This window comes from Lytechinus pictus, chromosome 1 (assembly GCF_037042905.1).
Source record: "Lytechinus pictus isolate F3 Inbred chromosome 1, Lp3.0, whole genome shotgun sequence".
Classification (NCBI taxonomy): Eukaryota; Metazoa; Echinodermata; class Echinoidea; order Temnopleuroida; family Toxopneustidae; genus Lytechinus; species Lytechinus pictus.
Genome location: NC_087245.1, coordinates 34,974,913 through 35,002,665, shown reverse-complemented (window position 1 = coordinate 35,002,665; position 27,753 = coordinate 34,974,913). Strand labels below are relative to the sequence as shown.

General features: G+C 37.3%; 1 protein-coding gene across 15 annotated transcripts; it reads right to left on the bottom strand.

The window, feature by feature from the left end:
* Positions 1–27,223, bottom strand: LOC129261615 (transmembrane and coiled-coil domains protein 2-like). 15 transcript variants are annotated; one of them, XR_010293968.1, is made up of 12 exons: positions 26,435–26,598; positions 24,500–25,150; positions 19,980–20,145; positions 18,755–18,980; positions 16,932–16,976; positions 10,592–10,671; positions 8,763–8,838; positions 7,607–7,805; positions 6,102–6,323; positions 4,968–5,146; positions 3,196–4,100; positions 1–1,477 (listed from the first exon to the last, which is right to left on the bottom strand). XR_010293968.1 is itself a non-coding variant. In XM_064101308.1 (11 exons), exons 2-11 carry the CDS (start codon positions 24,635–24,637, stop codon positions 3,968–3,970), a joined length of 1,464 nt encoding a protein of 487 aa, XP_063957378.1. In that variant the 5' UTR covers positions 24,638–24,725; positions 26,875–27,223; the 3' UTR covers positions 1,125–3,967. The 15 variants fall into 15 exon arrangements, 5 of the variants coding, with proteins under 5 accessions (XP_063957378.1, XP_063957364.1, XP_063957356.1 ...); XR_010293964.1 differs by lacking the exon at positions 26,435–26,598 and adding an exon at positions 26,875–26,918 and having other exon boundaries at positions 2–1,477; positions 24,500–25,377; XR_010293965.1 differs by lacking the exon at positions 26,435–26,598 and adding an exon at positions 26,875–26,918 and having other exon boundaries at positions 2–1,477; positions 24,500–25,370.
* Between the last annotated feature and the right edge of the window lie 530 nt (positions 27,224–27,753).

Sequence of the window (27,753 nt, the reverse complement as noted above, 5' to 3'; positions counted from 1 at the left end):
TATAAATTTTAAATATATTAAAATAAATACAGAAGTGTTGGAAGAATTAGAGTGTAGCAACTGCCTTTCACTTATTCATAATGCATCGCAATGAATCTTCTGAATACCAATGCAGAATAGTGGGTTATATCACTACTAACTTCTAAAGTTTAAAAATCTACACAATATATATGCCAAATACTTTGAATATGGAAGAAGTTGACCAAGGAACAACACGAGTGTGCAAACATTTAAAAGTATCAGAAGGCTTTCCAAAAGAATATTTCAATCATGTGATAATATACCACCATTTAACGAAGAAGACAAACGTTAAAACACATTCTTTTATTAATCCCCTTTCAAGTACATCTGCCTGTAATATTACATGGAAGAGAAGGGAGTGAATTAAAGCAAAGGTTTGTGTATGGGAGTAATAAGAGTGAATGAGATTGGCTCCTTGTGATCACGTTACCAGGCTTGTTCAGACATTTATTTTTGCATAAAACGTGAACAGGCCCTGTCACATCGTTTCGTGCAAGCACTCGCAACAAAATTTCGAACATTTTCGAAACTTATCTGCAGGCAAATCAGACTTGCGTGCGCCCATACCGGCAAACGGCGTTCGATGAAACATGCGAGGTAGTGTAAATGCAGGTGACCTGCTGGTAGCAAAAATAGTCGCACGCAAGGCTTGCTTGGAACGATGTGACAGGGCCGTAAGTATTTATGATCAGGGATTAGAAGTAGAATATAATGACCGGTCATGGTTTTTGAGATGAGCAACCACATCACTATATATCATTTTGCTGGGGCATTAGTATAACTATGCACGCTTGTTATCTTTGAAACAGTCCAAGCATATTCAACTATGCCTTGGGCGACAGAGGTACCTCTTTGTGGATTGTTCTCACTACTACCCTCTCCATTGTGTATCATATGCATACAAACGACCTTACAAAAACAACCATTTTTAATAACACACCGATGGGTATGACACAAGTAAAACGCCAATAGATTGTCAAATTTGAGACTCCATGACATAGATTTATACAGGATAAAAAGCTACATCTCCATTTCTTTTGTCGTTTCATTCCATTCCATATAAATGTTTACTTTCCTTTATTTTTCTGATAATACTTCTCTTTATATTGCACTTCCCACCATCAAACTTCGGTAACAATTCCAAATAATCCAGTCATACATTCCAATAACATAAATCTTGGTCTCAATATAAGTATTATATACATATAATATGTATGCTCTTAAGGAAGAAATAAGGAACAGGGACTTAACCCTATAAGGCCCAGAGGGGGGGGGGGGGGATTGTGCCCACTCTACATTTTTCACGATAAATCTGCCGCACGAAAATTTTCAACCGCGCCGCTCGCTGACTTTTTACTTTCAAATCTCGCACAACTTTTGAGACCAAATTTGTGATGCCCGGGTACGCGGTCACGAAATTACGCAACATTATGTAAGTGCATGTCAGACCATGGACCTATTACGAATGGACAATCAACGAATCCCCTCCTTTGGGCCGAAGACCGTCACCGCTAATCCTTTTATAAACAGAGCGCTGGCAGCTGACGCCCATCAAGCCGGTCGTAAAACACGCTCTCACTGATGGACAGCGGAAATCAATTGTACGCTGCTCCTACCCATTGCGATGTTGTTCGTTCACTTTATCAAAAGCAACGCACAGCAGCAAACGTTAGCGCTATGAAAATGATAGCAGAAACAAGAAAACAGGCGTGCGTAAACGTATCTTTTACGTACATCGCAAATAACCGCACATGAAATGCATTGACATCACCTTGCAGATCCGTATATCTACGGCAAAAAAGCAGTTAAAATTCGACGGAGAAATGTGCGGAAAAACGTTAAAAATGCATCTTTTTCGGACAGTATTGATGTCGATAGTAGCGCTTACCTTCGGTCAGAAGTTGATTTTTATTTGGGCATAAAATTCCACAGAATTGATTAAATTTAACGGGATTTTTTTGGTGGTCAGATGACAATCGCACATTATAGACAGCCTAAAATAATGTACTGAAAAACCGGATATTAATTGCGCATTGCATTCTAAGTAATGTAGGGACTTTCCCTATTGGCAATCGGGGCTAAAACATGACCATCTTTGGTCGATAGAGGGCCAGTGATCGATCGGTGACGATCAATGGCCGAAAGGAGCTTGTGTAAACAATCGCCCCAGGCGGTCGTCGTAAAAACCGCGTAAAGAGAAAGTTAACGATCCAGACCGGACCCGAAAATGAAATTGATAAATTATATACCAATCGAAAGCTTATAAGCTACTAAATACAGCAAGGTATGCTTTATGCATTTTCACCGCTTCCCAGCTGAGTATTTTGCTTGTGAATATTCCAATTATCGGGCTTCGAACCCCGCTTAGAAAATAGGCTTTATTGTGCTTTTCACCTGCCTCGAGACCGTGACGTCACGTTGTGTAAGAAGCGTCGTGATTCCATAGGTTTGTACACAGAAAAACTGGGTGATTTTTTGCTTTCCAGATAACGCATTTCATTCTCTTCACTTCTATCACAGAGGGATATCACATATATTTTTACCCACAAGCTTGAATTTATGAAATCTACAGTTTTGAACTAGTTTTTGCCATATTTTATTTCCTGCTTATTTGGCGCAGATTTCAATTCTATCTGCATTTAGATTATGTATAACAACTTTTCCTGACATAGCAATTTAGGCCCAATAAGAGCCAAACAAAGAAATCACAAAAAAGGTAGTGAATAGTTGTAGGTTTACAACAATTTGAACAGTGAATAATTTTGAGTGCCATTTTCATCTGAAAACGAAAAAAAAATATGGATTCATAACATGGAAATGGAAGAAAATACCCAATGCTTTTGTACACAAACCTATGGAATCACATCCCTCCTGACACAACGTGACGTCATCATTTCCAGGCGACGTGGGGGTGCTCAATCGAAGCGTACTTTGGAGGAGCAGTTTCTTTGATTTTTATTTAATATTTGTCAGAAATGGAAGGATATATATGTAATATTTTTGGTATATTTGTATTGTATGAATCATTACCTTTATTTTGATATATGACTGTTTTTACACCGGTCAGGGTCTTTAAGGGTTAGACAGCGATTTTGACAGCTGGAAACAGGTGGTGGTCATAAAATGCTCTCGTTGAATGTCCATTCGTAATAGGTCCATGGTCAGACCCATAACTGCTCAAAAACGTGAAATCATGTACAAATCCAATGCAAGGGGATTTATATTATAATTTAAAGTGAAACCCTTTGATGAAATACAAATTAAGGTTTGTTACAGCAAACAAAATTTGTTAATACAAGTATTTAGCTTTGATGAAACAATATATGCAGGAGAGACAAATTCCAAATCTGCTCTATCTCTAGCACTTGACACAGATGGCAGTCAAATCACAAGATGCAATATTGTAGTCCCAGACATTCACAATGGTGAAGTAAGTAAAGTCCTCTTTGCAGACTCCCAACAACAATGTAGCAAATGGCAACATTCAGCTAAACAACATTCTGGAAAATGAGATGATTTGTCAATGAGTTTGGTGAGATCCTAAGTGATTATTATTGGCAGGACTCCCTCTCTCTATCGAGTCTTGATTCAGCAAGTTGCCTGGTTTCAAAGTATTTCCAAGAGAAAATCTGCAATACGGATGGTCCCAACAATAAATAATTGTAAAGACGTGCAATAAATGCGATCCTCAAGAAAATGAACATATCTGGTTTCGAGGAGAGGAGAAATTCATATCCTTTTCTTATTCCATTTCCGTTCCTGTCACTCGGGTTTCAGGATGCATTTTGATATTCGTCCTCGGTCCCATGGATCTATGTAGACAGTAGGGACTCCAGTCAAATTCTTAGTCCCACGTAATCACAATAGTGCACGGGAAGGACCAGAATATGTCCATCCGTCTCATGCATTAGAAATAACGTGGCTGGGATGGAATGATGATTGTGTGTCACCGAGTCTGGAAGGGCAGATAATGTACATAGTTTTGAGCAAAGTTCCGCCGTGCACCGTCGATAATCTCCCTCTGCTGCCAGAGATAGAAGAGCCCTGCACCGATGAATATTGTGACTAAGAGACGAGACCTGCAACACACGCACAAAAAAACAAGTAAATAGACATAAGATGATCAAATTCAGTCTCGTGCAGCCACCCTTGCCATACTTAGCCTCACATAAGTCCATGGGAGGAGGGGGGGGGTAAGAAAACTTAATGGTGACATAAGTTTTGCTCCTCAATTGAAATATAAAGATATCATACATTACAACAAACAAGCCCTCTTTTCTACCCTTCCTCCCTATTTGTTTTTCTTTTTCTCTTCTTTCGCCTCACTTAGCCTCACATAAGTCCATGGGAGGAGGGGGGGGGTGGGGTAAGAAAACTTAATGGTGACATAAGTTTTGCTCCTCAATTGAAATATAAAGATATCATACATTACAACAAACAAGCCCTCTTTTCTACCCTTCCTCCCTATTTGTTTTTCTTTTTCTCTTCTTTTGGTTTTCACTTTAAAAAGTCACCGGGGGGGGGGGGGGAGTGGGGTGTAGGATACCACCCTGCCCCTCTAACACTGCACTGATTATCATAATATTTAATAAGCAACCTTAGATACATTATTCTCATATTTTATTGCATGAGCTGTCTCGTACTTTTTAACACAGATTGGTAAAAATCAGATGAACTTAATGAAAAATTGAAATGAAAATCAGTGAACTGCTAAGTGTTTCTACTATACCAAATGGAGAATTCCATCAAAAAACTTTTTTTTTGTACATCCTCCAATTTTGTCCATTCTTATTTCACTTGAAATGCTTAAGCCATGGTAATTTGAGAGCATTATCAATTGTTTATAAGAAATATATAAAAACAGACACTGATCATTTCATACTTGATAGAATTAACCAAATAACTGAATTAGCAACAAAGCAGTCTGAGGGCAATAATCATCTTACTTGGTTTGTACTAATGGAGAGACGAGATTGACAGCGTTGGATAAAATGACAAGAATGACGGCTAGTATAAGCAGGATGACGTTGATGAACTTTGAGAGTAACGCCCTCGCGTTGGCGTTCTCGTAACCTTCTAACGTGATGACTTGCTGATGCTGTTGAGCAAGCTCAATTTTGGATATCTGTTGGCAGGAAGATAGAAACCTCTTTTCAATGAAATTTATGATCCGTAAAACTGGCATAGTTGAAATGAGAGATAAAGCTCTCAAAGAAATCGATGAAATGTATGTTTGATCTATAGAAATTAAAGATCTTAACACGCAGCTCCTGAATTTATTTATTTATTGGTATACATGCACATAAAAATTGAGAAGCAGCACATGCTGAAAGGGTCAATTTACAAAATATGTTTTTTACAAAAATATGAATGTTAGTATATTTGAAAATGAGCAAAAAAAAAAAAATATTTCCACACAAAACTCAAAATAAATTTTTCTGATATTTTCAGCTATTCTGAGCCAACTTTGCTCCAATGTGTGTTCAATCACATCGCCCTATGCCAAAGATACCTATGGCTAGGGTATGGTATGGAATCAAACAGTTTTTGAATGATTAATTCAAGAAAACTGGGGACCGTTTCATGAAAGTTGTCAGCATGAAAAGTTGTCTATCTCCGACCAGTGTCTCTCAGCCAATCAAAACCAAGGATTTCACTAAAATAGTCAGCGCTTACAATTTAGTCAGTGCTGACAACTTTCATGAAACACCCACCAGATTGGTTAAACATACAAAGCACCAATATTCAAACTACTGAAACCTAGTCTTTCCTTGCCATATTGATGTGGAAGAACAATCTTACTTTCCTAATGTATTCCCACCTACTTGCTTCATACACAAAAAAGGCTATTGTGCTTCCAAAAACTTGAACAGGGGCCCGTTGCAGAAAGAGTTGCAATCAATCGCAACTCTAAGAATCAACCATCAACAGTGCGCTTTTGGGACTTGCAATTGATTTTTTGACTTGCGTTTAATCGCAACTCTTTCTGCAATAGGCCCCTTGCCTTTATAACAAGTGACATTGGCCTATAAGGGGGAGAAGGGGGGGGGGGTTAGAAGATAAATCATTTATAGATATACCCTTGTTTGACACTGCTCCACAGAGTCGATATAATCTCTGCTCCTCTCTTCCATACGATACTCCAATCTCTCCTGAACGGAGCTAAGCTCTTGTTGGAGATTACTCATTGCATGTGTGTGGAGATCGGTCAGATCGGTGAGCTGTTCTTCCAATCTCTCTGCCCTATATCGCTCCTCTTGCAGAGATTGGTTGAAGTACTGTAATTGATGCTGTAACTGGTTCTATTGGGTGAGAAGAAATTTTAAAAAATGTCAATACATGCAAAGCCCTCAGAAAGGCATTAAATGCAACTTAGTCTTTTATTATTTTTCAAATGTGACTAAATGTAAAGAGAAATGAAAATGTACAGACATTAATATATTTGAATATGGAATTATTACTTTATCCCTTATTAAACTGGGGTAGGGGTCAATTTGACCCCCCCCCCTCGCCAAATATCCTCACTACTTTTTGACCGCGCCACTCACTGCCTTTTAACTTTCAAGTCTTGCGCATCTGTTGAGACCAAATTTGCGACGCCCGGGTAAGCGGTTCAGAAATTACGCAAAATTTTGTAAGTGCATGTCAGACCCAAAATTGCTCCAAAAAAATGATTCCGTGTACAAAGTCAATGCAAATTGTGTTTTTCAACCAAAAATTATAAATGTATGATTATTTTTACTTTTGTTGGTTTAAATGGATTTATTTTATGCTATTTATGATCGCAAAAGGGTCCCCAACGAATTTCATCAGAAAAACAATAGGGTAATAAACAAAGGTTTGAAAAAATAAAGAATTACATAAGAATTTAAAAAACAATAAAATACATAAGAAATCAATTATATTTTTGCTTTTTTTGTAGATATTTATCAGAAATTTAAAATTGATACTCTCACCAAAAATTAGCATTCTACTAGCTATATAAATTGAGTTAAAGGCAAAACATACACAAAAAACAAAATTAAAATTCATCAACCAGGTTGAAGACCAATTGGATAGTTGCTGGAGATCCTGTTGAAGAATGTGATGGTCCGTACTTTTGGAAATCTCTCTATAAAATAACACAGCCATCAGCAAATAGCCTCATACTTGACTTTATCTGATCTTGGATGTCATTAATGAATAACATAAAGAGAGTCGGAGAGATTACAGAGCCTTGCGGTACTCCAGAAGCAACACTTTTCCATTGTGACTTGGAGTGCACTGTTTGTGAAGAAACTGTGAGACCTGTATATAAAGGCAACTCAAGGAAGACCCAAATACAGTCTTTATAAGCAGGTAGTCTTAATAAACAGACTCCTTACAGAAATGTTAAATGAAGATTTATTCACGAGGTCGCTAATAAAAGCTAATACCTGTCTGGTGAATATACAGACCAAATCTGTATAGAACATCTCCATTTCTTTCCCCTTTCATAATTTTCCCAACCACATGTATGTATTCCAAGATCCTGTTCATGAACACCATCTGCTCGTAATCAAGCTACTATTCCTATCTCCATTGGATACAGGTTTGCCAATCTTACCTGTAAATCTTCTATATTCTGTTGAAGTCTGGAGTGGGAAGCTGTTAACTCATGGACGGTTCTTTGGAGTTTGTTAACAGCTCCTGCCAGCGGATGCTCAACATCGTCCTCGCCTAGTAACGGATGCCCGTTATTGTTGGGTCCTGATCCAGAGGTCAGGCTGTAGGTCTCTTCTCCATCACTTGCCGACCTTGGTCTTCTAGTTTGGAGAAAAGGTTCATGGATTTATAATTCTAACACAATCATGGTTTTACCAAATCCCTGAAGGCCATATATATTTGGTTTATATCCATCATCAGTATGAAACACAACAGATGGGGAAATATGATTGAATAACAATGAGGAATCTCAGTCTCTGAATGAGATCAAAGTAACATTAATCATTTATAAAATATGATGAAGGTGAATGATCTCTCCATGCATGCATACCGTCATTCAGAACAAACAATATGTCCTTGCCTTTGATTCAAGCTCTTCCCATGCCCTAAATGGTCTTTGTATGACTTACGGCTCATCTTCTCAGCTTTTGACATCAGATGTCAGGATTCATGGCATTTTTGCCAATTTTGTGATGTTGGTTAAAATTAACTGCGGCCTCATGAAATGTTTAAACCAATGACCGGTTGGGATAATTTTTATGACAGATGCAAAATATCTGAAGCTTTTACCTTCCATTTTATCATGCATGTGCTGAATTGGAACTCTGCCCAGTCCCCCTTCTCATCTTAAATACTTAAAGCATACATACAATTATAGCAGCTGCGCTATATGAATGGACCATATTATTATTATTAGTACATGAGTATAACTTTGTCAATCTTTAAACCAAACATCTCTTTTGGTTTCATTGTCATTGATTTTTGACACATGCGCCCCTGTTATAGTAAATGTCTTCCATATCAAAGGTCATGTTTATATGTCGGGTAATTCTTGCACTTAAATGAGAAGTGAAAGTGTCTCAAAACACAAGAAATTGATTCCAACATATCTAAATGTCTCATGCTCCACACTAGGCCAGGCAACCATCCCGACCCTCTCCCCACTTGGTCAATTTTTCCTTGAATAAGTTGTTTGTGTTGGCAGGTATAACTGAGAACTTGATTTTACCATTCTAATAAATCATACGCAATACATTATACTAATAAAGAAAACTTACAATGCATCCACAGGCATGGGTGCAAACCAGCTACTTTTGGACTTATTATTCATTGAGTTTTGATCATCGTCGTCATCTAAAAACAAGATAAAAACAGACATGGAAAAACTGTTAATAATATTGCTCAAGATTTACAAAGAGATTTTTCAAATATTTTTTTTCTGTAATATGCAAAAAAAAAAAGACTTTAAAATGGTATGGGGCCAACTATTATCAATTTTATCTTAAAGGAAATAAAAAAAATATATAAATAATCTGATCAAAGTTTCAGTGTTTATTTAAAAGAACAGTTTCAAACATATTTTGATTGTGTGTTTGCATTTATTGGGATTCCTTTCTAAAACTGTAATATTCCTCATAGTCACATCTAGTTACTTTCACAAGATTATTTTTATTTTCAGAAGTAACATTAACTAGATGCAGAAATAACTATTTTCAGTCAAGGAAAGTTTTTCATAAAGGTTTTTTTTGGAAGGTCGACCAGTAACCCGTTGTTGTTGTTATAGATACCCAAAATATTCCCTGATGTTTCTGAAACGTGGGGCTGATTTTCTTTAATTTTGATCCATAATAAAATTTGCATAAAGATGCTTTAATATTTAAAGCCCATCATTAGCTTTGGAAACTTGACTACATATTCACATGATATGGTGGATTTAGTGGCGGCTTGGCTTAATGACAAATTTGGCCTATTCACAAATAATTTGGCATATTTAATGGTACTAGTTGTGGCTGACAGAACCACTTCTTGACTGTTCTTGACTTAAAGCCTATCTTTAGTTTGGTAAATCCCCCAAAAGTCTATGTTATTATTCAATTTCATTACTAGATTAAATAAATGCATATGCCCCAAAATGGTTGTGGTATGAAGGATATCAAAGAGCTAAAAGTGAAGTTGAAAAATAGGAAATTATAAGCTACATAACACAACAAGTTTTATGCATATTCACTGCTTACCAGTTGAGTGTTTTGCATAGGAAAAACTCAAATTATGCTTTGACAATAGGCTATCTAGTGTTTTTCACCGGCATCAAGACCGTTTTGTCATGTTGTGTTAGAAGTAGTGTGATTCGAAAGGTTTGTACAAAGAAAAACTGTGAGATTCTTTTCCAATTTGCAGAAGAAACTGGCACAGACTGTTTTTAAGTGCTCAAATGAATAGAAACCTATAAGTCTTCACTGGGGGGGGGGAGGGGGTTACATTTCTTTTATATTCATTGTTAAGACTCTCACTGATGTCTGAAATTAGTGGAATCAGATTCACACTTGAGTTTCAGCATAAATCGTTTCTGATATGCCTCAATATTTCATGTTTGTAATCTGCCACGCATGAATGATTTGCTATGCTGTTGATTTCAAATTAGAGATGAGATTCAACTCTTGCCACGAGTATCAAATTTATATCAAAAACATATTTCATAATTGTGAAATCTATCTCTGAGAACTGGTTTCCTTATTTGTGAGACGCACTGTAACAATTTTAAGAAAGTGCTCAAACGGCTATTTCAAATAAAAATAAAAACAACTGAGAGAGGGCGCTATATTCAAATTTACATTCTAATGGTTTTAAAATGCCATATTAAGAGGGGAGGTTCACCCTGACAAAAAGTTTATTGTAACAATAGCAGAAAAAATGATAAGAAAATATTGCCAAAGGTCCGAAAAGGACTATTGTCTGACTGTCAGAAAAAATATTTTGACTAAGATTTCATTACGAAGAACTTGTATGAACTCGTTTAAGACTTTACCTTCAACAAATCTTATAATCACCATCTTGTAGAGATATAATTTATCAAACAAAACAAAGGACTTTACACTACATTACTTACTTATGCTATCAAGGTTATCTGCGCTTCCAAATTTGTTCTTGAATTTACTGGCAAACTCCTTAGGTTTGGAGACCATTGCACTGCAATTAGGGGCAGAGAAAAAGATAGATATCATGAAAATTTCTGTAATTATCAGATTCTATTTGTTCAAAGTTCATATTCACACAATCTCACAAGCAACAACTAGTGTCACTATGGTGGATGATGCAGAGAATTCCATCAATCAAACTTTCAGACGCGTTGAATGGATCATTTCATCTTTCACCTCATGAAGTATTCTGTCCATTGCACTCATAAACATTCATTATTTGTAAAATATTTAAGAAAGTGCAAGATATCAGATGGAATTTATGCCAAAATTTAGTGAATTCCAAACATTGTAACTCTTACAAGACACAACAATGAAGGTCATGCTGGCGACCATGCACCATTCATCTTCATATGACACCTATATAGATTCTTGTCATTTGATTGGTTGTTTGATCATTCAGCCCATTTTACAACGATATCAGCATCCATGCGATGTTGGATCCATACGATTTTGGCTAATAAATCCATGCACCGAGATCCCAGGCATCACAGGTAAAAACACTTGTGTTTGCAGTGCGCACGTTTTATGTACGCGACAACGGGCATCGTTAAATTTGGCCGAGATCACCATTTGATTGCTTGCAAAATGTTGCTTTCTGCAGTGATTGTGGACACCATAATATCAGCGTGATTTAATCGAAAACTTTAGACAACTCACGCATTTACACGCTTATTGCGTGTGTGTGCACAACGGATATGACATATTGATGGAACGATACAGATTCTTGTCTTCTGGTTGTTCTATCCCAAATAATTTATTGAGTAATGTTAAAAAATAAATACATTATTGGAAAGAAGCTCAAGGGAACTGACTACGATATGACAGATGTATCAATCATCCAGCATTGTTGAAGTTGTTCAAGAATTAATGCTTACATAAGGTAAGTTTACCAAGATCTAACGTTATGTTAGACCAAACGTATAGGCCTAATGTTAATCTTAGATCTTACGTAGACTATTTTGGAGACTTAGAATTCTTATAAATTTGGTTTAGAAAAGATAGGCGAGACAAAAATTCAGTTAAAATTGAAAACAAAATCCTAAACATAGAAAAAAAATATGGCGAATACCTAAAGAATCAAAATTTAGACTGTAAGTGAGGATCCATGAGCATTGCTTAATGAAATGGATGACATGTAAGACAAATATGTAAACAGAGAGAATAATAAAATAATCCTCATTGCTGGAGAATGAGATAAGAATAAGATGATACTGAAAATAATAAAAAATGAAAAAAATATTTATTACAAAAGAAAACAAAAATTATTACAAAATGAAAAAAAATATTTAATACAAAATAAATATACGAAAATGGTGATGACTTGGATGAATGGAAGGAAAGCATGACCTATCTCAATATCAACTATAATAAGGTTCAACTACATGCATGAAGCATAAGAGTAGAATGTGAGTGCACTTTAAAAACGTTGCTTTTTTTAAGGCCCGGTCCCAGTGGCCAATGGACACTAAACGTATGCATAAAGGACACAGCGGACAAACAAAATTTCGGGGGTGGCTCCATCCATTTTCATCCGCTCCAGAAACAGACAAACGTGGCAAGAAATTGGTAAAAAACAGAAGAGAAAAGAATGAGGATGTTAAACGGATGTTCATTGGAAGCCTAGCGGATGGAAGTGGATGATAGCTTTGAATACTTTACGCTTACATTCTTTCTATTTCCATGCTACTAACGATGTATAGACATTCATGTACCTTTTCTTTCCTTAGTCTTTCTGTTTTTCTGCTGCAGTGGATGTGAGTTGCGAGGATGCACAGACGATGCAGTGTGTATACAATAGACGTTTAATGGATGATGACGGACACGGAACGTTTGTTGTTTGTATATGTTGCGTATATACATCGTACATGGCGGAAAGTTAATCCGTTCTAAAAGCTTTGTGCAGCTCAAAACACTTTGCACGGATGAAATCACAGTAGACATATAGATAGAGCACATGAAACATGTATTCAATGAGTATGAGAAAGATGCATGGGATTTTCAAAATGAACAGCAATATTCTAAAGACAGTTTATATCATCTTTGTATCCGTAAACGCACAGGGACCAGGCCTTTACAGCTGTTGAATGGAGAAATTGATTCAGCCTATACAAACTTCAAGAATTTGCAGCCTACCGAGTGTGCTGCGCATGCCAATGGGTACATTTGAAGTTAGTTGGAGTGTTAGGAGCAATACAGGAATCATAAAACCTTTACGTACATGTAGCAAGAGAACTGGTAAATGATGTTAGACTACAGAATAACAAGGTTAGGGTGAGGTCAGTCAAGAAAGGGTGGGGTGAAAAGGCCTTAGATGTTTTGGAAAGGGGAGGGGGAATGCCATAAAATAAGACAGCGATGTTTAAAATCTATCCTTGACCAAACAGATTCAATTCTAAACAATAACTTGAATCACACTTTTACGGAGGGGGGGGGGGGAGGGTTAATGGGTGACCGGGGGTGGGGGCTTCACCTTTGTTTACAAGGAAAAGCAAGTTGTATGATTCTCATATAGGTTAATAAAAGATGTTGGGAACCATTACAGAACAAAGGACAACATTAGGCCTCAAGGATTGGGTGGGAAAGGTTAAAAGGGATATCGTGCAGGAAGCGGAAAGATGGAGAGAAAGATTAAAAAAAGGGGAAACAGATGGAGATTATGGATTAAGAGAAAAGTGGGAGAAGAAATAGAGGAGGGCTTCCAAACAAGGATAGGTACCAAGATTAGTGAAGAAGTGGAAAGGGAAGATGAAGAGGAAAAAAGAGGAGTAAGAGATAGAGGAAGAGGATGAGAAGGAGGAAGAGAAAGAGGAGATAGAGGAAGAAGAGGAGGAAGGGAAGAGAAAGAAGATGAGGAAGAGAGAGAAGAGGAAGAGAAAGGAGAATAGGAAGAGGACAAGGAGGATGGGAGGAAGAAAGAGGATGAAGAGATAGAGGAAGAGGAGGAAGAGAAAGAGAAGATAGAGGATGAGGAGGAAGGGAAAAAGAGGACGAAGAGAATGGAGACAAGAGGAGCAATCAGAGGACGAGGAGGAAGGGAAGAAAAGGAAGAGAAAGGGAGAATAGGAAGAGGAGGAAGGGAAGAAGAGGGAGAGAATGGAGAGAGAGAGAAGAGGAGCAATTAGAGGAGGATGAGGAGGAAGGGAAGAAGGGGAAGCGGAGGAAGGTAAGAAGAGGAAGAGAAAGGAGAATAGAAAGAGGAGGAAGGGAAGAAGAGGAAGGGAATGGAGAGAGAGAAGAGGAGCAATTAGAGGAGGATGAGGAGGAAGGGAAGAGGAAGAAGAGAGAGAGGAGAAAGGGAAGAAGAGGAAGAGAGAGGAGGAAGGGAAGAAGAGGGAGAGAATGGAGAGAGAAGAGGAGCAATTAGAGAAGGATGAGGAGGAAGGGGAAGAGGAGGAAGGGGAAGAGGAGGAAGGGAAGAAGAGGAAGAGAAAGGAGAATAGGAAGAGGAGGAAGGGAAAAAGAGGAGGAAGAGAACAGAGAGAGAAGAGATGAGCAATTAGAGGAGGATGAGGAGGAAGGGAAGAAGAGGAAGAGAGAGAAGAGGAAGAGAAAGGAAAATAGAAAGAGGAGGATGAAGAAGAAGGGAAGAAGAGGAGAGGCAGGGACTGAAACAGCAAAGAGAGATGGGAGGGAAGATAAATATGAGAAATAGAAATGATAGCAAATACAGACATGAACGGAAATATGATATGAGGAAGAGGGAAGGAGAGAGGGTGCAGAAAGGGGAAGAGGTAAAATGAGAGAGGAAGAAAGGATGTAACACAAGTTGTTGACAGGAAAGGAAACAGAAGAAGATGAGATAGAAAAGATGGAAGGATGAATTAAGGAGAGGAAGTTGAAAAGTTATTGGGAGAAGATGGAAGGGAAAAAGAAAAAAATAAAAGATAGTGAAGAAGATTGAGTTGAAGAGGGAGATGAGAAGGACGGGGTATTCTGTAGCATATTATCAAGCACGCAGTGCATTGTGCATATAGCTAGGTACTGTATATCAAACAACGCACCTTGCCGCGGTGTGAGTGAGCTCCGATAGGCCCGACAAACCCTCGCCTATCTTATCTGCCACCCCACTGTTAGGTTCAAAGTTTGTAAGAAAATTGTAGACAAGAAACATAAAGAAATATATATCACAAGAAGGCTGATAATATTTGGTAGTAAGCATCTTTCTACATGCATCAATTGCATAAACTTTGTTGCATTGTTGCCACGCTTGATAGCTGGGGATTCCATTGCTTTGAGTAAAATTCATGATTTAGTTTATCAACTATTCATATTCCTTAACAACTTCTTATACCAAGGTGTAAATGAGAATATGCTCTCCCAACTCAATATCGTTTCCACTTGCCTCACACTTTGCCTTTAAATTTTTTTCTATTGATATAGGCATTTTTAAAATTACATCTGATGAAACATAGCCTATAATCTAGGCGGAGGCTGCAGTTGTCTTTGCTGTTATGCTGAACGCAAACGATTTGTCTGATCTGGCGAAGACTACGGATTTGTGGCTGCGAGGCAGCCATCGCCTATACACTCCCGTCCGCCTAATCAACATTCATGTTAATTGAAAATGGCGGATTTACCGGGACCTGTATTGCTGGTCGTGTGCCAATGACTTGCGACATCTTCATCATAAAAGCCGTGATCATGAAGATAATCATAACACAGAGGCATTGCCTGGTAGATTGCGCTTTTTTCATTTCCTGTTGGTAAAGCAACAAATGTATCCCTCCTCTCGTCAATAACGCTACCAACGGCAGATTCTTGAAGGTCTCTGAATTTTTCATTAGGAATGCCGAGTTTATCGGCAGCATAATCCAAACTTTCATGCAGAAGTTTCTCACGAGTTCTCGTACTCGCCATTTTGGATGAAGAAAGTGAGGTCATGTCACGTGACTTATATATTAGATATGCATTACCTTCTTCTTTCCAACGCATTTCTGATTGGTCCAATTTAATTCTTCTTCATACATATGCACGATAATTTTTCGTACAAAAAACTGGCATCCTTTCATTGTCGATAATAAAATAAAAAAAACATCCAAAGCAAAACGGGAGTGTATAGGCGGTGGCTGCAAACGCATCCACAATTTGTAGTCTTTGCCACATCAGACGTATCGCTTGCGTTCAGCATAACAGCAAAGACAATAACTGCAGCCTCCGCCTAGATTATAGGCTGATGAAACATGATCATGACAACTGTAAGAAACAACTTGTAATAAGCTCTATTTTGAAAAACATTTAAACACTATTAACAAATGGGTGTTTATGTTTTAATGGCAGGGTAACACACAAAAAGAACCCCCCCAAAAAAAAAAAAAAAAAAACTTGGTTTCAACAAAAGTTGCTGAAATTTCGCATTTTGCATCTTGAAATCCATGAAATGGCCATAAATTTTCCATATTTCTTTGAAATTAGTTTTATTTAGTTGGAAACTATCAAGAAAATGAAGAATAACCCGGAAATATCATTTTCAGTTGATGTCACGCTAGATCAACTAACATGAATGTGTACATGTAGGACCAACATATGAAAAATTTGGGCAAAACAAATATTGTCATTCCACAAATAGTCCTTAAGTTCTAAACTTACAAATTGTGCTGGTGGATCAGACAAGGATAATTCTCTGGATCATTGATATAAAATACCTTTGGGGTCCTTTTCTCGACTTGGAAAAAAAATTGTACCACTCAAAAAACAGGGCAGTCAAAAAACAAGGCAAGTCAATGAACTATTGCCTTACCCTTACCCATAATGCATTACAAATCCATCTTGACGGTGATACAATTTATTTTTATTTTTTTTATCGAGAAAAGGACTCCAAAGGCATAAATAAGTTCGATATCAATAATTCAATGACATATTCTTGACTCATCAGTTGGCACCAAACTTAAGGTTAGGTCTATTTTGGAATAACAGAATTTTTCATACTATGGTCCAACATGTAAAAATTCTTGTTAGTTGATTTAGTATGACATCAACTGAAAACAATTTTCCAGATTCAGGAAAGAAGGGAACATACTTCATTTTCTTGATAGTCTCCAACTAAATCATACTAATATCAAGGAAATATGAAAAATAGATGAGCATTCATCGGATGTAAAGATGTGAAATATGAAATTTCATCAACTTTCGGTGAAGTTTTTTTTTTTTAATAATCAAATGAAAGTTACTTGGCTAACAAAAAGGAGAAATTAATATAAGGAACAAAATATATGGATTAATAATTGAAAGATGTTTAGAGATGAGACTCACCCCGAGAATCCCGTTATTCCTTCTCGTATATTGTCCCGAACGCCCCTGGAAAAAGACAAAACCATAATTAATAATACAGCCAGTAAAAACATAAATGACGAAAATGATAAGCATGATGGCGGTGGTGATAATGATGGTGATGATGATGATGAAGATAAAGATGACGACGATGATGGTGGCGGTAGTCGTGTTGATTATGATGTGATGATGATGATGATGATAATGATGATGATGATGATAATGATGATCATGATAATGGTGGTGATAATGATGGTGATGATGAAGAAGAAGATAAAGATGTTGATAATGCATTGATGATGATGATGGTGGCGGTGGTGGTGGTCGTGTTGATTATGATGTGATGATGATGATGATCATGATGATGGTGGTGATAATGATGGTGATGATGATGATGAAGAAGATAAAGATGAAGATGATAAAGACAATGATGATAATGCATTGACGATGATGATGTTAATGATGAGAATAAGGGTATGATGATGGTGGTGGTGGTGTTGATTATGATGTGATGATGATGATCATCATCATCATGATGACGATGATACTAATGATCATGATGATGGTGACGACGATGATCATGATGATCATGATGGCAAGGTTGATGATGACCTACATCGAATCATAGATGAATGGAACACATTGTTTTACGTTCAGCATAATAGCAAAGATATATGGGCCTACAAGGAGCCGCAGCCTCCGCCTACATTATTTGCAAATATTTAACGAAAACACCAGGGAGGAAGTCATGGATATGCAAGGTTGAGGCCTCCCAACATCAAGTTGATTTGTACAAGAATAAAAATCATATTTAAAATGAAAGAATTTTGGCATTATAAAAGGACGCTTCATTTCACAAAACACACAACCGAGGCAGTAAGCAGTTGATGAGGAAACCAATGAAGTCACACTCACAATTTTTGCTACATTTTATCATACAGAACATGAAATACTTCCACTTTTCCTCATTACAGTGTACATGTAAACCATTCCTCTGTGAATATGTGGGTTTGTCATTATTTTGAACAATTCTGATTCAAAATAAAGGGGAATCCAGCCTTGGTCATAACATGTGTTGGACAGGAGAAAAATAAATAAAACAGAATGGTGAAAGTTTAAAAGAGATCAGACAAGCAATAAGAAAGTTATAGCTGCTTATAAATTGAGATACCTAAAGACTATGTAGATAAAGACTATGAAGAATTGGCAACTGGGTAAGTAAAATATGACAGGGGGCAAAGACAACTTTTCCATAGGCCATGTACTTAATTATCAGAGATTTGTGGTTTTCTCCAAAGTATCCCTACGCATAACCCCTTACGTCCGAGTTTTATGAACTAGGTCCATATACTTTCTAATTTATGATGATATTTCAAAAACTTAACCTTGGTTAAGATTTCATGTTGATGACGCTGCCGCCGTCGGAAAAGCGGTGCCTATAGTCTTGCTCTGCTATGCAGGCGAGACAAAAATGCTTATTTAAAAAGGTGTTTTAGGCAAAACTAACTTTCGTTGGAAAATACGCAGATTGGACAGTTCATGATAAAGGCGACAAACTGTATGATTAGAGGAGAGCTGTGGTGTAGTGGTTCTGACTCTTGTAATCAGACAGTTGTGTGTTTGATTCATTAATCCAGACATTGCCACTTTCCACCCAGGTGCCAAATAAGTATCTGGTAGGAAATGAAAGGCCTATCTATTCCAGTTCTATCTTTTCCCCTTCCCCCTCCCGTGGAATATCTTTAAATTTAGCTTACAGGTAAAGATAAGAATTTGAATAAAATCACAGTAATTTCCAGACTTACTTTAGACCTTGATGCATTCCTTGGAGGACTTCTTTAGGTTTCCTTGGTCCCGATGCACCATAGTTCACCAAATCAAATAATCTTCTCTGATAATTCTCAAGCTTCTTTTGTAAGTTTGAAATATTTGTGTTTGATCGTGTGTTCTTTTTCTCAAAGACAGTCTTAATTCTGGAAATCTGCTGCTTGTCTGCATGTTCCGCCAACGCCAGGTACTCTGTTACATTATCTTCAAGAAGAGGATTGTAGATAAGAGGAAAGAAAAGGGGTTAACGGATTCAGCATACAGTTCGCCATCTTATAATAATAGTATTAAATGAGGTTCAGGCTCTCTCTCATTAATTTCAATGGTTTTATTAGTTTGATTTGGATCTATTGCAACTCTTAGAATGGTGGCCCATGATTTGCAATGGCACAACATTGCTCAATTAAATCTGCAGGACCTTAAAAACCCCTTTCCTCAACACAAGAAAAGGAGCAATTCTTGTGTTAGTTTTGCATGAATCCCGTTAACCACTTCACGGTCAATTAACATTCCTAGGTTACTACAGGGGAGCGTTTCATGAAAGGCCTTGTCAGACGTTTTATCCGACAGATCCTGTTATACTTGACAGTTACCATAGTAACATTGCTTCTCATCCAATCAAAATCAAAGAAAGATGTAAGGTCTGACAACTTGTCGGACAAAAATGTTGATGAAACGCTCCCCAGTTTGTGATGAGACTTGACATGTTCTCTTTCATTGTTTTGATTAGCTTTAATTGTACAACTACGCAAACTCTTGATACAGGACAATGATAAACAAACGGGACTCTTGAAAAAATTAAAAATAGTTTAAATTAAAAAAAACACAGGTTAGCCCCTGGTGATAGAAATGTTTATTATTACAATAAAAAAAAAACACCAAAGGCAATTTTATTTTAGAATTTCTTATCAGGCTATCAACTGCAGAATCCCAATATTTTTTTTCAAATAAAGTTTTCTTCATTAGCATTACAGAGAGATTTTTCCTTCCTTGGTGACAGTCTTCAACGAGAGCTGTAGTTCACTTTATCACTATTTACTTCTTATGTTTTGCTTTTTGTTCAGCCTTGGTTAGTTCCTTTTTCCTTAATAGTGAGATACATTCAAAGAGAGATTTAGTTATCTCTCATTTATCACTCACCACTCACTTTATATCACTTGCTTTTGACGCACTTTTCACTTCAATTATCTCTGAACTTCTTACCATCTTTTGCCTTTTGTTCAGCCTTGATAAGTTCTTTAGTCCGTTCTATCTTTGTGAGATAATGTTCAATGAGGGCCTTGGTTCTCTGCGGGTCTGGTGTAGAGCTACTATCCACCTCATCCATGTCAGATCCATAGTTAGGGGTCGTGCTCATCTGTGTTTCAAGCTAATAAAACAAATACAATGTAAAAGCAGAAATTATCCATTATGCTACCCTAATGTAAATGAGTATTGCAAATGCTACAGAAATGTCAATATTATAATATGTCAGAATTGTAAATAAAGAGGCTTTCATATGAGGAAATTATAATTTGTAAAAAAAAAATTCGGCATTACTCCTATGTGTTTAAGATCGCATGCTCGATCTGTAATGAAAATCATAAGTCAGAAACAAATTGAAACCAGTGGGATTCGAACCTGTCATCTACTGCTTGCCTAGCAGCGACTCAACCACCAGGCTTTTCTGGTTCACGGCCAAGTCATGATGAACTGGAATACAAATACCCTCGATCCTCTTCTTTCTGACTCATTGATATACAAATGCCGTCCGCCATGGACGATAGATAAATAAAGAGGCTTTAATAGGAGGAAATTATAATTTGTAAACAAAGGCTTTATGAATAGATCAAATAAAGTGTGTGAACTCTACAAATAGTGTAAACAAATTGGGTGAATTTTATGATTTCCATCCTCTACATGATCTATGATGTATCAAATTCAGAGTGCGTTTAGAATACCACAGAATAATGATTTTGAAAAGTTTTGAAAGACGCTTCTGCAGAAACACGTTGGAAAAAGGTGGAATATGTGACTTGGATCATGATTCTATGACGTCATTGTGTCGCCTAACTTCTGCATTCATGCCATACTGCGCACGGACATTGGTATTCTTCGATTTGCTTCACACAGTAGCTGCACATGTGTATAAAAAATTGATGTTGTGTAACTTTAGCAATTAAAACCTGAGTTGAAGTTGACCTATACTGCCTGAGTCAAACAGTGCACCCTCCGACACGCACTGGCTAGGCTTGAAGCGAGGGAGAAATGGCATTGGAGAGAGGGTCGACCAAGCCCTGATTCTGCAGTTACCGTGATTTATGTTTGTGTTTTGAATCATGTTTGTGATTATAGCTTGTAAGGTCACATAAATGCATCCATATTATACCCCTTTCATAAACCCAATAAAACCTATCCTCCAATTAGCCGCCTAAGAGTAATGCGGATAATTCAATAAAAATTGCGTTCACAAACTCCGAAAATTATCCGCATTATTTTTTACGAGCGCCCGTCCTGAAAAAGGTGGATAATCGTCATGACAACTGGACACACCCCCTCCGATGCGGTTGTGTTGGAAAAGGGTGACCTTGTGACCGCACCATGGCAATTATCCGCATTAATTTGGAATACGTTCATAAAGTCAAAATCTTGTCCCGATGCCGCTATTATGCGGATAATAGCAGCATCAGATTAATGCGGATAACTCTTGTCCTCCTCTGATTTTTAAGACCTAATTATGCTGCTATTAGCCGCATAATTGGGTTTTATTGGGTTTATGAAAGGGGTATTATTTTCTAAATTCTGCAATGTCCATGCAGTGAGCCAAAAGAAAAGATGTTTACAAATCCAGGATTGTAAACCACCCATACCAAATGGCATAGACCTCCTTCTGAATTTGAATTGTTTTCTGCACTAGTCTCTTTTTTCTTCCTGTAATTAAATCACTTCAGATGGAAAGAAAGCAAAATAAAAACAAAGGTTTGGACTTTGACACCTGCTTAGAAATATTCTAGCATTACTCACTTGTTTTTAATGAAAATGATATATAGCCATGAATGCCTCCACAAACATTATTCTCAGTACTTCCTCATGCCTGAGTTATTGTAAATATTATGTACATTGCACTTAATCAGGAGACTGAATCATCAAATATTTTGCAAACAATGCTTCTTTCATTAGGAAAAATTCAGCTTATCCATCTTAAATACCTACATGAAATAATAATTGAAAAAATCCTCATATAATTCGAGGAAGTTCATTGCTTTTGTTTGCCTTTGAAATAAATATCATTTAATAAAGAGGAATATCTACTGTATGAATCTGTAGTTCTAAAATAAATATCATTTAATAAAGAGGAATATCTACTGTATGAATCTGTAGTTCTAAAATAAATATCATTTAATAAAGAGGAATATCTGCTGTATGAATCTGTAGTTCCAAAATAAATATCATTTAATAAAGAGGAATATCTACTGTATGAATCTGTAGTTCTAAAATAAATATCATTTAATAAAGAGGAATATCTACTGTATGAATCTGTAGTTCTAAAATAAATATCATTTAATAAAGAGGAATATCTACTGTATGAATCTGTAGTTGGGTTGCATATGTAGGCACAGACTAGGAAATGCATCCATGTGTATTCCATTTGATTGTATGATATCTGTAATTTGCAGTATCAAGGAAATTCAGAGTCAAGATTCAAGAATATGAAGTCAACAAGTCAACATATAACCTATTTCCTGTTTCCATGATAGTTTTCATAATTAAATCTAAAGCCTGGGTAATACATATATATTTATATTTCCATACCTTCTTTATCTCTCAATTTCTACTCAGAATTGAAATAAGAATGACTTGAACCTTCTATTTAAAACTGTTAATTAACTATCAAATAATTCCACATCAATTGCTCTAAATTTCTCAATACGTATACGTCATCCATGCCTGCATGGTGTCAGAATTACGAGTAAAATTTTAAAATATTAGCTGAGGAATTAATCTTTCATTATCTGGTTAACTGAAATTGTAATAATCTATAATATTGTAGTAGCAGCCTTCTCAACCCCCTTTTTCTACCCACCGGAGTTTCATACTAACTAGGGTGGGGGCATTTCAAACATTTAAAAAAGCTGTGGGGGCAGCTCCAAAGCTAATTATACATTAGACTTTAGACAAAGCCCCGTTTCTGATAATGACGCATATATATCATAAACCAAGCGACTATAATTACTCAAATCTGCATGAACGAGCCATTTACGGGGCATTTAGGAACCTGACTTGGATTTTGGAAGTGTCGTAGTGTAGCAGTTCTGACTCTCGCCTTGTAATTAGAGGGTCATGTGTTCGAATCCCACCATGGCCTAGCGTTCTTTGGCAAGGTGTCAATCCACACTTTGCAACTCTCACCCAGGTGCTAATTGGGTACCGGTAGGAAACAACCGTCCTTGTGGTTGGTTGAGCACGTGGGCGCCTAACAGGCTGCTTGAAATGCTATGAATCCAGTGGCCGGGTAATAATAGTTGTGAAGCGCTTTGAGCAGTCGTAGATTGATAAAGCGCTATATGTATGCCAATTATTATTTTTTTCTATATTGACTGTTGTTCCCGCCTTGAAATCCACTACCTGGGAAGAAGCGGCCAATCAGCGAATGTTTCGTTCGCATCATTGAAACTTGTACCGTAGAACCAAAAATGTGGATTGGCACATGGGCATAGCAAGCAGTGAATGACAGGTTCTGAAAGGCCTTGATCTTGCGTTCATCCGGGTGGGTGTTTCATAAAGCTGCTTGTAAGTTAAGAGCGACTTTGAGAATGACAGGTGATCCTTTCTTGTGCAAAATGGTATATTCATTGGTGATGGTTCAGCGCGTAAGACAGGTTCACCAGTCATTCTTAAAGTCGCTCTTAATTTACGAACAGCTTTATGAAACGGCACCCTGGTTTCCAATTCTCCCCTCTTCAAATGCTTGTTTCAGCCACTACTCGAGTAAGAATATAGGGAAGTCACAAAGCCTTGTCAAAAGGCTAATACAAACTTCGATAGTTCACTGTAATTGTCATATATGGTGATTTTACTACAGATGTTTATGGTGGTTGCGTTTAACCAGTGCCTGCATTTCCAATTAGCAATCCATAAACAAGATAGGAGTTGCCATGACATGCTCATTGCTTTTGTTATCTTACCAGTAGAGGAAATCATCTCAAGAGCTTTTTAATCAGATCCAAGTAAAGGACTTATCAATCAATGGAGTTCTACAATGCTTTGAGTTTCTTAGTGGGTGCATTGCCCATGAACTACTAAATGTATATCTGGGCTTAAACACAGATCACTTACTTACTTGTCAACTTTGTGACAGTTAAAGGGTTTAACTTGCTCAAACTGTAGTGTAAGACATGGGTTCAAGTATATGACCCATAGGCCTCCAAACTTTAAAATGTTCCCATGTTTTATGTTTTACCTTTGTTTAATTGATGCACCAAAGTGCACTACCAATATTCCCAATTGTTGTGCTTTTTATTATGGGTGAGATAACTGAGGGGACTGAGGGGTAAAGGCATTAATTTTTTCCATATCTTTAAAAGAAAAGAATATAATTCAATGATGAATTTAGTAGTACCTTCCAAGAGAATGATGCGTCTTATGGTGGTGGTGTGTTAAACACTCACCTTCCCCATGAAGAGACCACCATGCCCAAACCTACAATAACAAGCCATATGTTCAAGGATCATTTTATTTCTTACCTCTCTACCTAGCGTCACTGACTCGCAATCATCCAGAGCACTCCTGCCCTCTTCGTCCTTCGTTCTCGATGCCGACAACCTCTTGGCAGAGGACTTGGCCTCCTCCCTGTTGCTACCGGAAACGGAGAAAGAAGGCATGGTGCCCTCGTTGTCGCTCCCGTCCGATTTGGTCCTGGATGCGGTGCCCTTCTTACTATCTGGTTTAGCCTCTGGTTGTGGCTTCTTCCTGTACATGAGGAGAGAATTCACGATGGACATGGGTAGTGAGTTCTTGCGCTCCAGCTTGGACGGGCTGTAGCGGGGGAGAGAAGCCGTCCGGGGTAAAGAAGAGGAGGGCGAGGATGAGGGGGAGTCCCCGGTTGCCATGGTAGCAGGGACCGCATCCTCTGGCAGGTCGGTGATGACCATCATCTGATTGGTGTTAGTCATAGAGAGACATCGGAAGTATGTTGAGTGTTTGAAAAGTAACTTGTAATGACGTATTAAAGTACAGTCTGATCAAGCCAAAATCTCATCCTAACACGGCTACAAGTTTTAAAGTAGTGGATAGCATCATGATTCCTCAAAGTATTTAATAGCTATTCAAGCTTGGAAGCCTCAACTCTTCATTCACTTCTTGATGCATCAAGCCAGCACTTCTAGAGGTAGAATCTGAATGAAATCCATATCATGGTCGCAGGTTTGTCGAAGAAAATATCACAATGCCTTACAGAATATTTCTCAGGGCATCACCTAACCCCTATCAAGCATTTTCTTCCAAATCCAAGGCTTAATTTGCATCACATCATTAAAGGACGGCTACACGTACACATCCACTATGTCAATTAGCATCACAGTAATATAGTAGCCAACAATCCCCATGGCACTGTCACTGCAGTCTATAATACAGACAGATGGAGAGCAAGCATTCAATATCAGCATAATTTCCATTATCTATGCTACATATTTTATGCTGCGTTCACCCGTTTCCATGGCAATAAAATTTGAAAGGTTGCTATCCAAAGCAGTAATTACTGTAGGTATCTTTTATCTTTCACACCACTGCTTTCTTTTATTCAAAACATGGATTGTAAAAACAATAAAACATTCTATTCAAAGGATAGGATTTTTTTTTTCTTTCTTTCAAGCGATGAAAAATTCTTAAGATTTGCAAATGAAGCGTGAAGCAACAAATTATTCCACCAATGCAGAATACAGATTCAGTCAATATTATTCTTCTGGTTAGAATTGTCAACAACCAAATGCCACTGAACTTGATAAACATCTAAGACTTTGGACGGCTGTCAATAAGTGCTTCAAGTTGTCCTCCAGAATGAATTTCAGTCCATGGAAGATGATAATTCATTTTTAACAGACAAACAAAAGAACAAATCTTTAAACAAAGTCTTGACAACCTTTTACTGCTGAAATAGTTCAGGTATGTAGAGCTCAAAGAACAGTTGTCTTCAAAGACAATCCTGAGATACAAACAGATATATGTTACCAACTTAACACCAGTTTATCAGGTCTCAATATGAGTAAGTATGTTTCCCAAAAATTGTTAAAATGTCTTTAAATAGTTTAATCCTTTCTGTGAAAAAAACAACCAAAATCTAAAACACAATCCTCAATATTCTAAGAAATTAGGAAAACCTCTTTTCCCCATGTGTCATATGCCATAGGTCAAGTACAACACACCCCTTTGCACTTGTCTAGGATGTCACAGAAAGACACCGTCAAATGATCCATTTCACTTTGACTATAAAGATGTGATTGCAGGGTTCCGTTGCAGAAAGAGTTGCATTTAAACTCAATTTTAAAAAAAATCAAGCACAAGTTTTAAATACATGTGTCTGATTGGCTCAAAATCTAGTTGCATTTGACAAATAGATACACAGCTTTCTCTAAGCCTATATCCTGAACTCCATTAAGAAAATATGTACAATTTATAAATACAGTTCATTTTGAAGCCAATGAATAAGAGGAAGCTCCACAAAACTCTGAAGGCGATCAATTAAGAAAATTAACAATGTCCTTCTTCGACTTTCCATCAGGTTTACACACATTTCACACCTGTAAGGAACACCAGACATGCCTGTGACAATATCCAGAATGAAACTGATCTCTCATCGAAACAAGTAATAGAACTGGACTACAGACCAGAAAACCACACAAAAGAATCATGGGCATGAGTCCACGGACCCATGACTGCTTTGTTATCAGTGACTAATTTCCCCAAATTTGGATGTTACGCTGAAGAGTAGTTATCAACAACAACAAAAAAAGAGAAGAGAATGAGCCTTTATTAAGTGTTCTTCAACAAACAAAGCTGTATCACATGAAAAATCTTGAACAATACACAAAAATATTGATCCTTTAATATTTTTTGGATATACCTGTTAGTCCTATCTCCATGAACATCGAGTGCTTGAAGAACCACGACGACAACATACTCTTGTTTTATAGGTTGAAGCTGATACTAGACAGATAACAATTTCTATTGTACAGCAAGATAAAGAATAAGAATCCAGTGGACTGTAAACTCTGTTGTTAGATTTATCTTGGATCTGATGCATCCATAACAAAATGATTGTTTGTTTCTAGTCAATGTAGTTAACTGCACAGCGCATGTAAAACAGTTGAGCTTGCTGTTACAGCATACCCAGAATGATGTATTTATTACAGGTAAACACAGCTAAGAAATTCTTTCCTGGTGTTAAGATATTCAGGAAGCTTTTCTATTGTGACAGTAGCCTGTCTGTAGAGTTAACAACAACACTATCTACAGGTGGTTTCAGACCGCCTCAAAGTTTGTCAGTTCCACTTATTTTCTAATAGGGAAATTTGCCCGATCTACCCCAGTAAGAAAATACCAGATAATTTTGGCAGTGTGAAAGCAAATTACGTGTAAAATCAAAGAAAGAAAATAAATTGTAGGCACTTGTCAAAATTACGAGAACTTCCGCGGGGATTTTTACCTAGGTCGCAGGTATTTTGGCAGTGTGTGGGTGGCTGCTGAGATTGCAATTTTGAATCTTGCGCCTTGCATGCTTATCAAACCATACTGTGCATGCTCGTAACCTCGAGAACTTTCCCCGAAGTATGTGTTTCAGGGCAGAGTGAATGCAGAATAATTGTTGGGTATTTTTTAGACTGAAAAAATTCTCGCAATTTAACGGGGATTTGTGTGATCGAGGCGGTTTGAAATCACCTAATATCAGAGGAAACACTATCTTGGCATGCATGGTGATAGAAGAAAATACACAGTAAATCAT

Bases quoted from the DNA above. Each gene is read 5' to 3' on its own strand.
- LOC129261615 (XM_054899673.2), bottom strand. From the start codon at position 24,928: ATGACTAACACCAATCAGATGATGGTCATCACCGACCTGCCAGAGGAT. The intron at 20,146-24,499 runs GTAAGAAATAAA...TTGTTTTATTAG, and splicing joins CAGTGACGCTAGGTAGAGAG to CTTGAAACACAGATGAGCAC. The intron at 5,147-6,101 runs GTATATCTATAA...TCCTGCCAACAG, and splicing joins TGGAGCAGTGTCAAACAAGG to ATATCCAAAATTGAGCTTGC.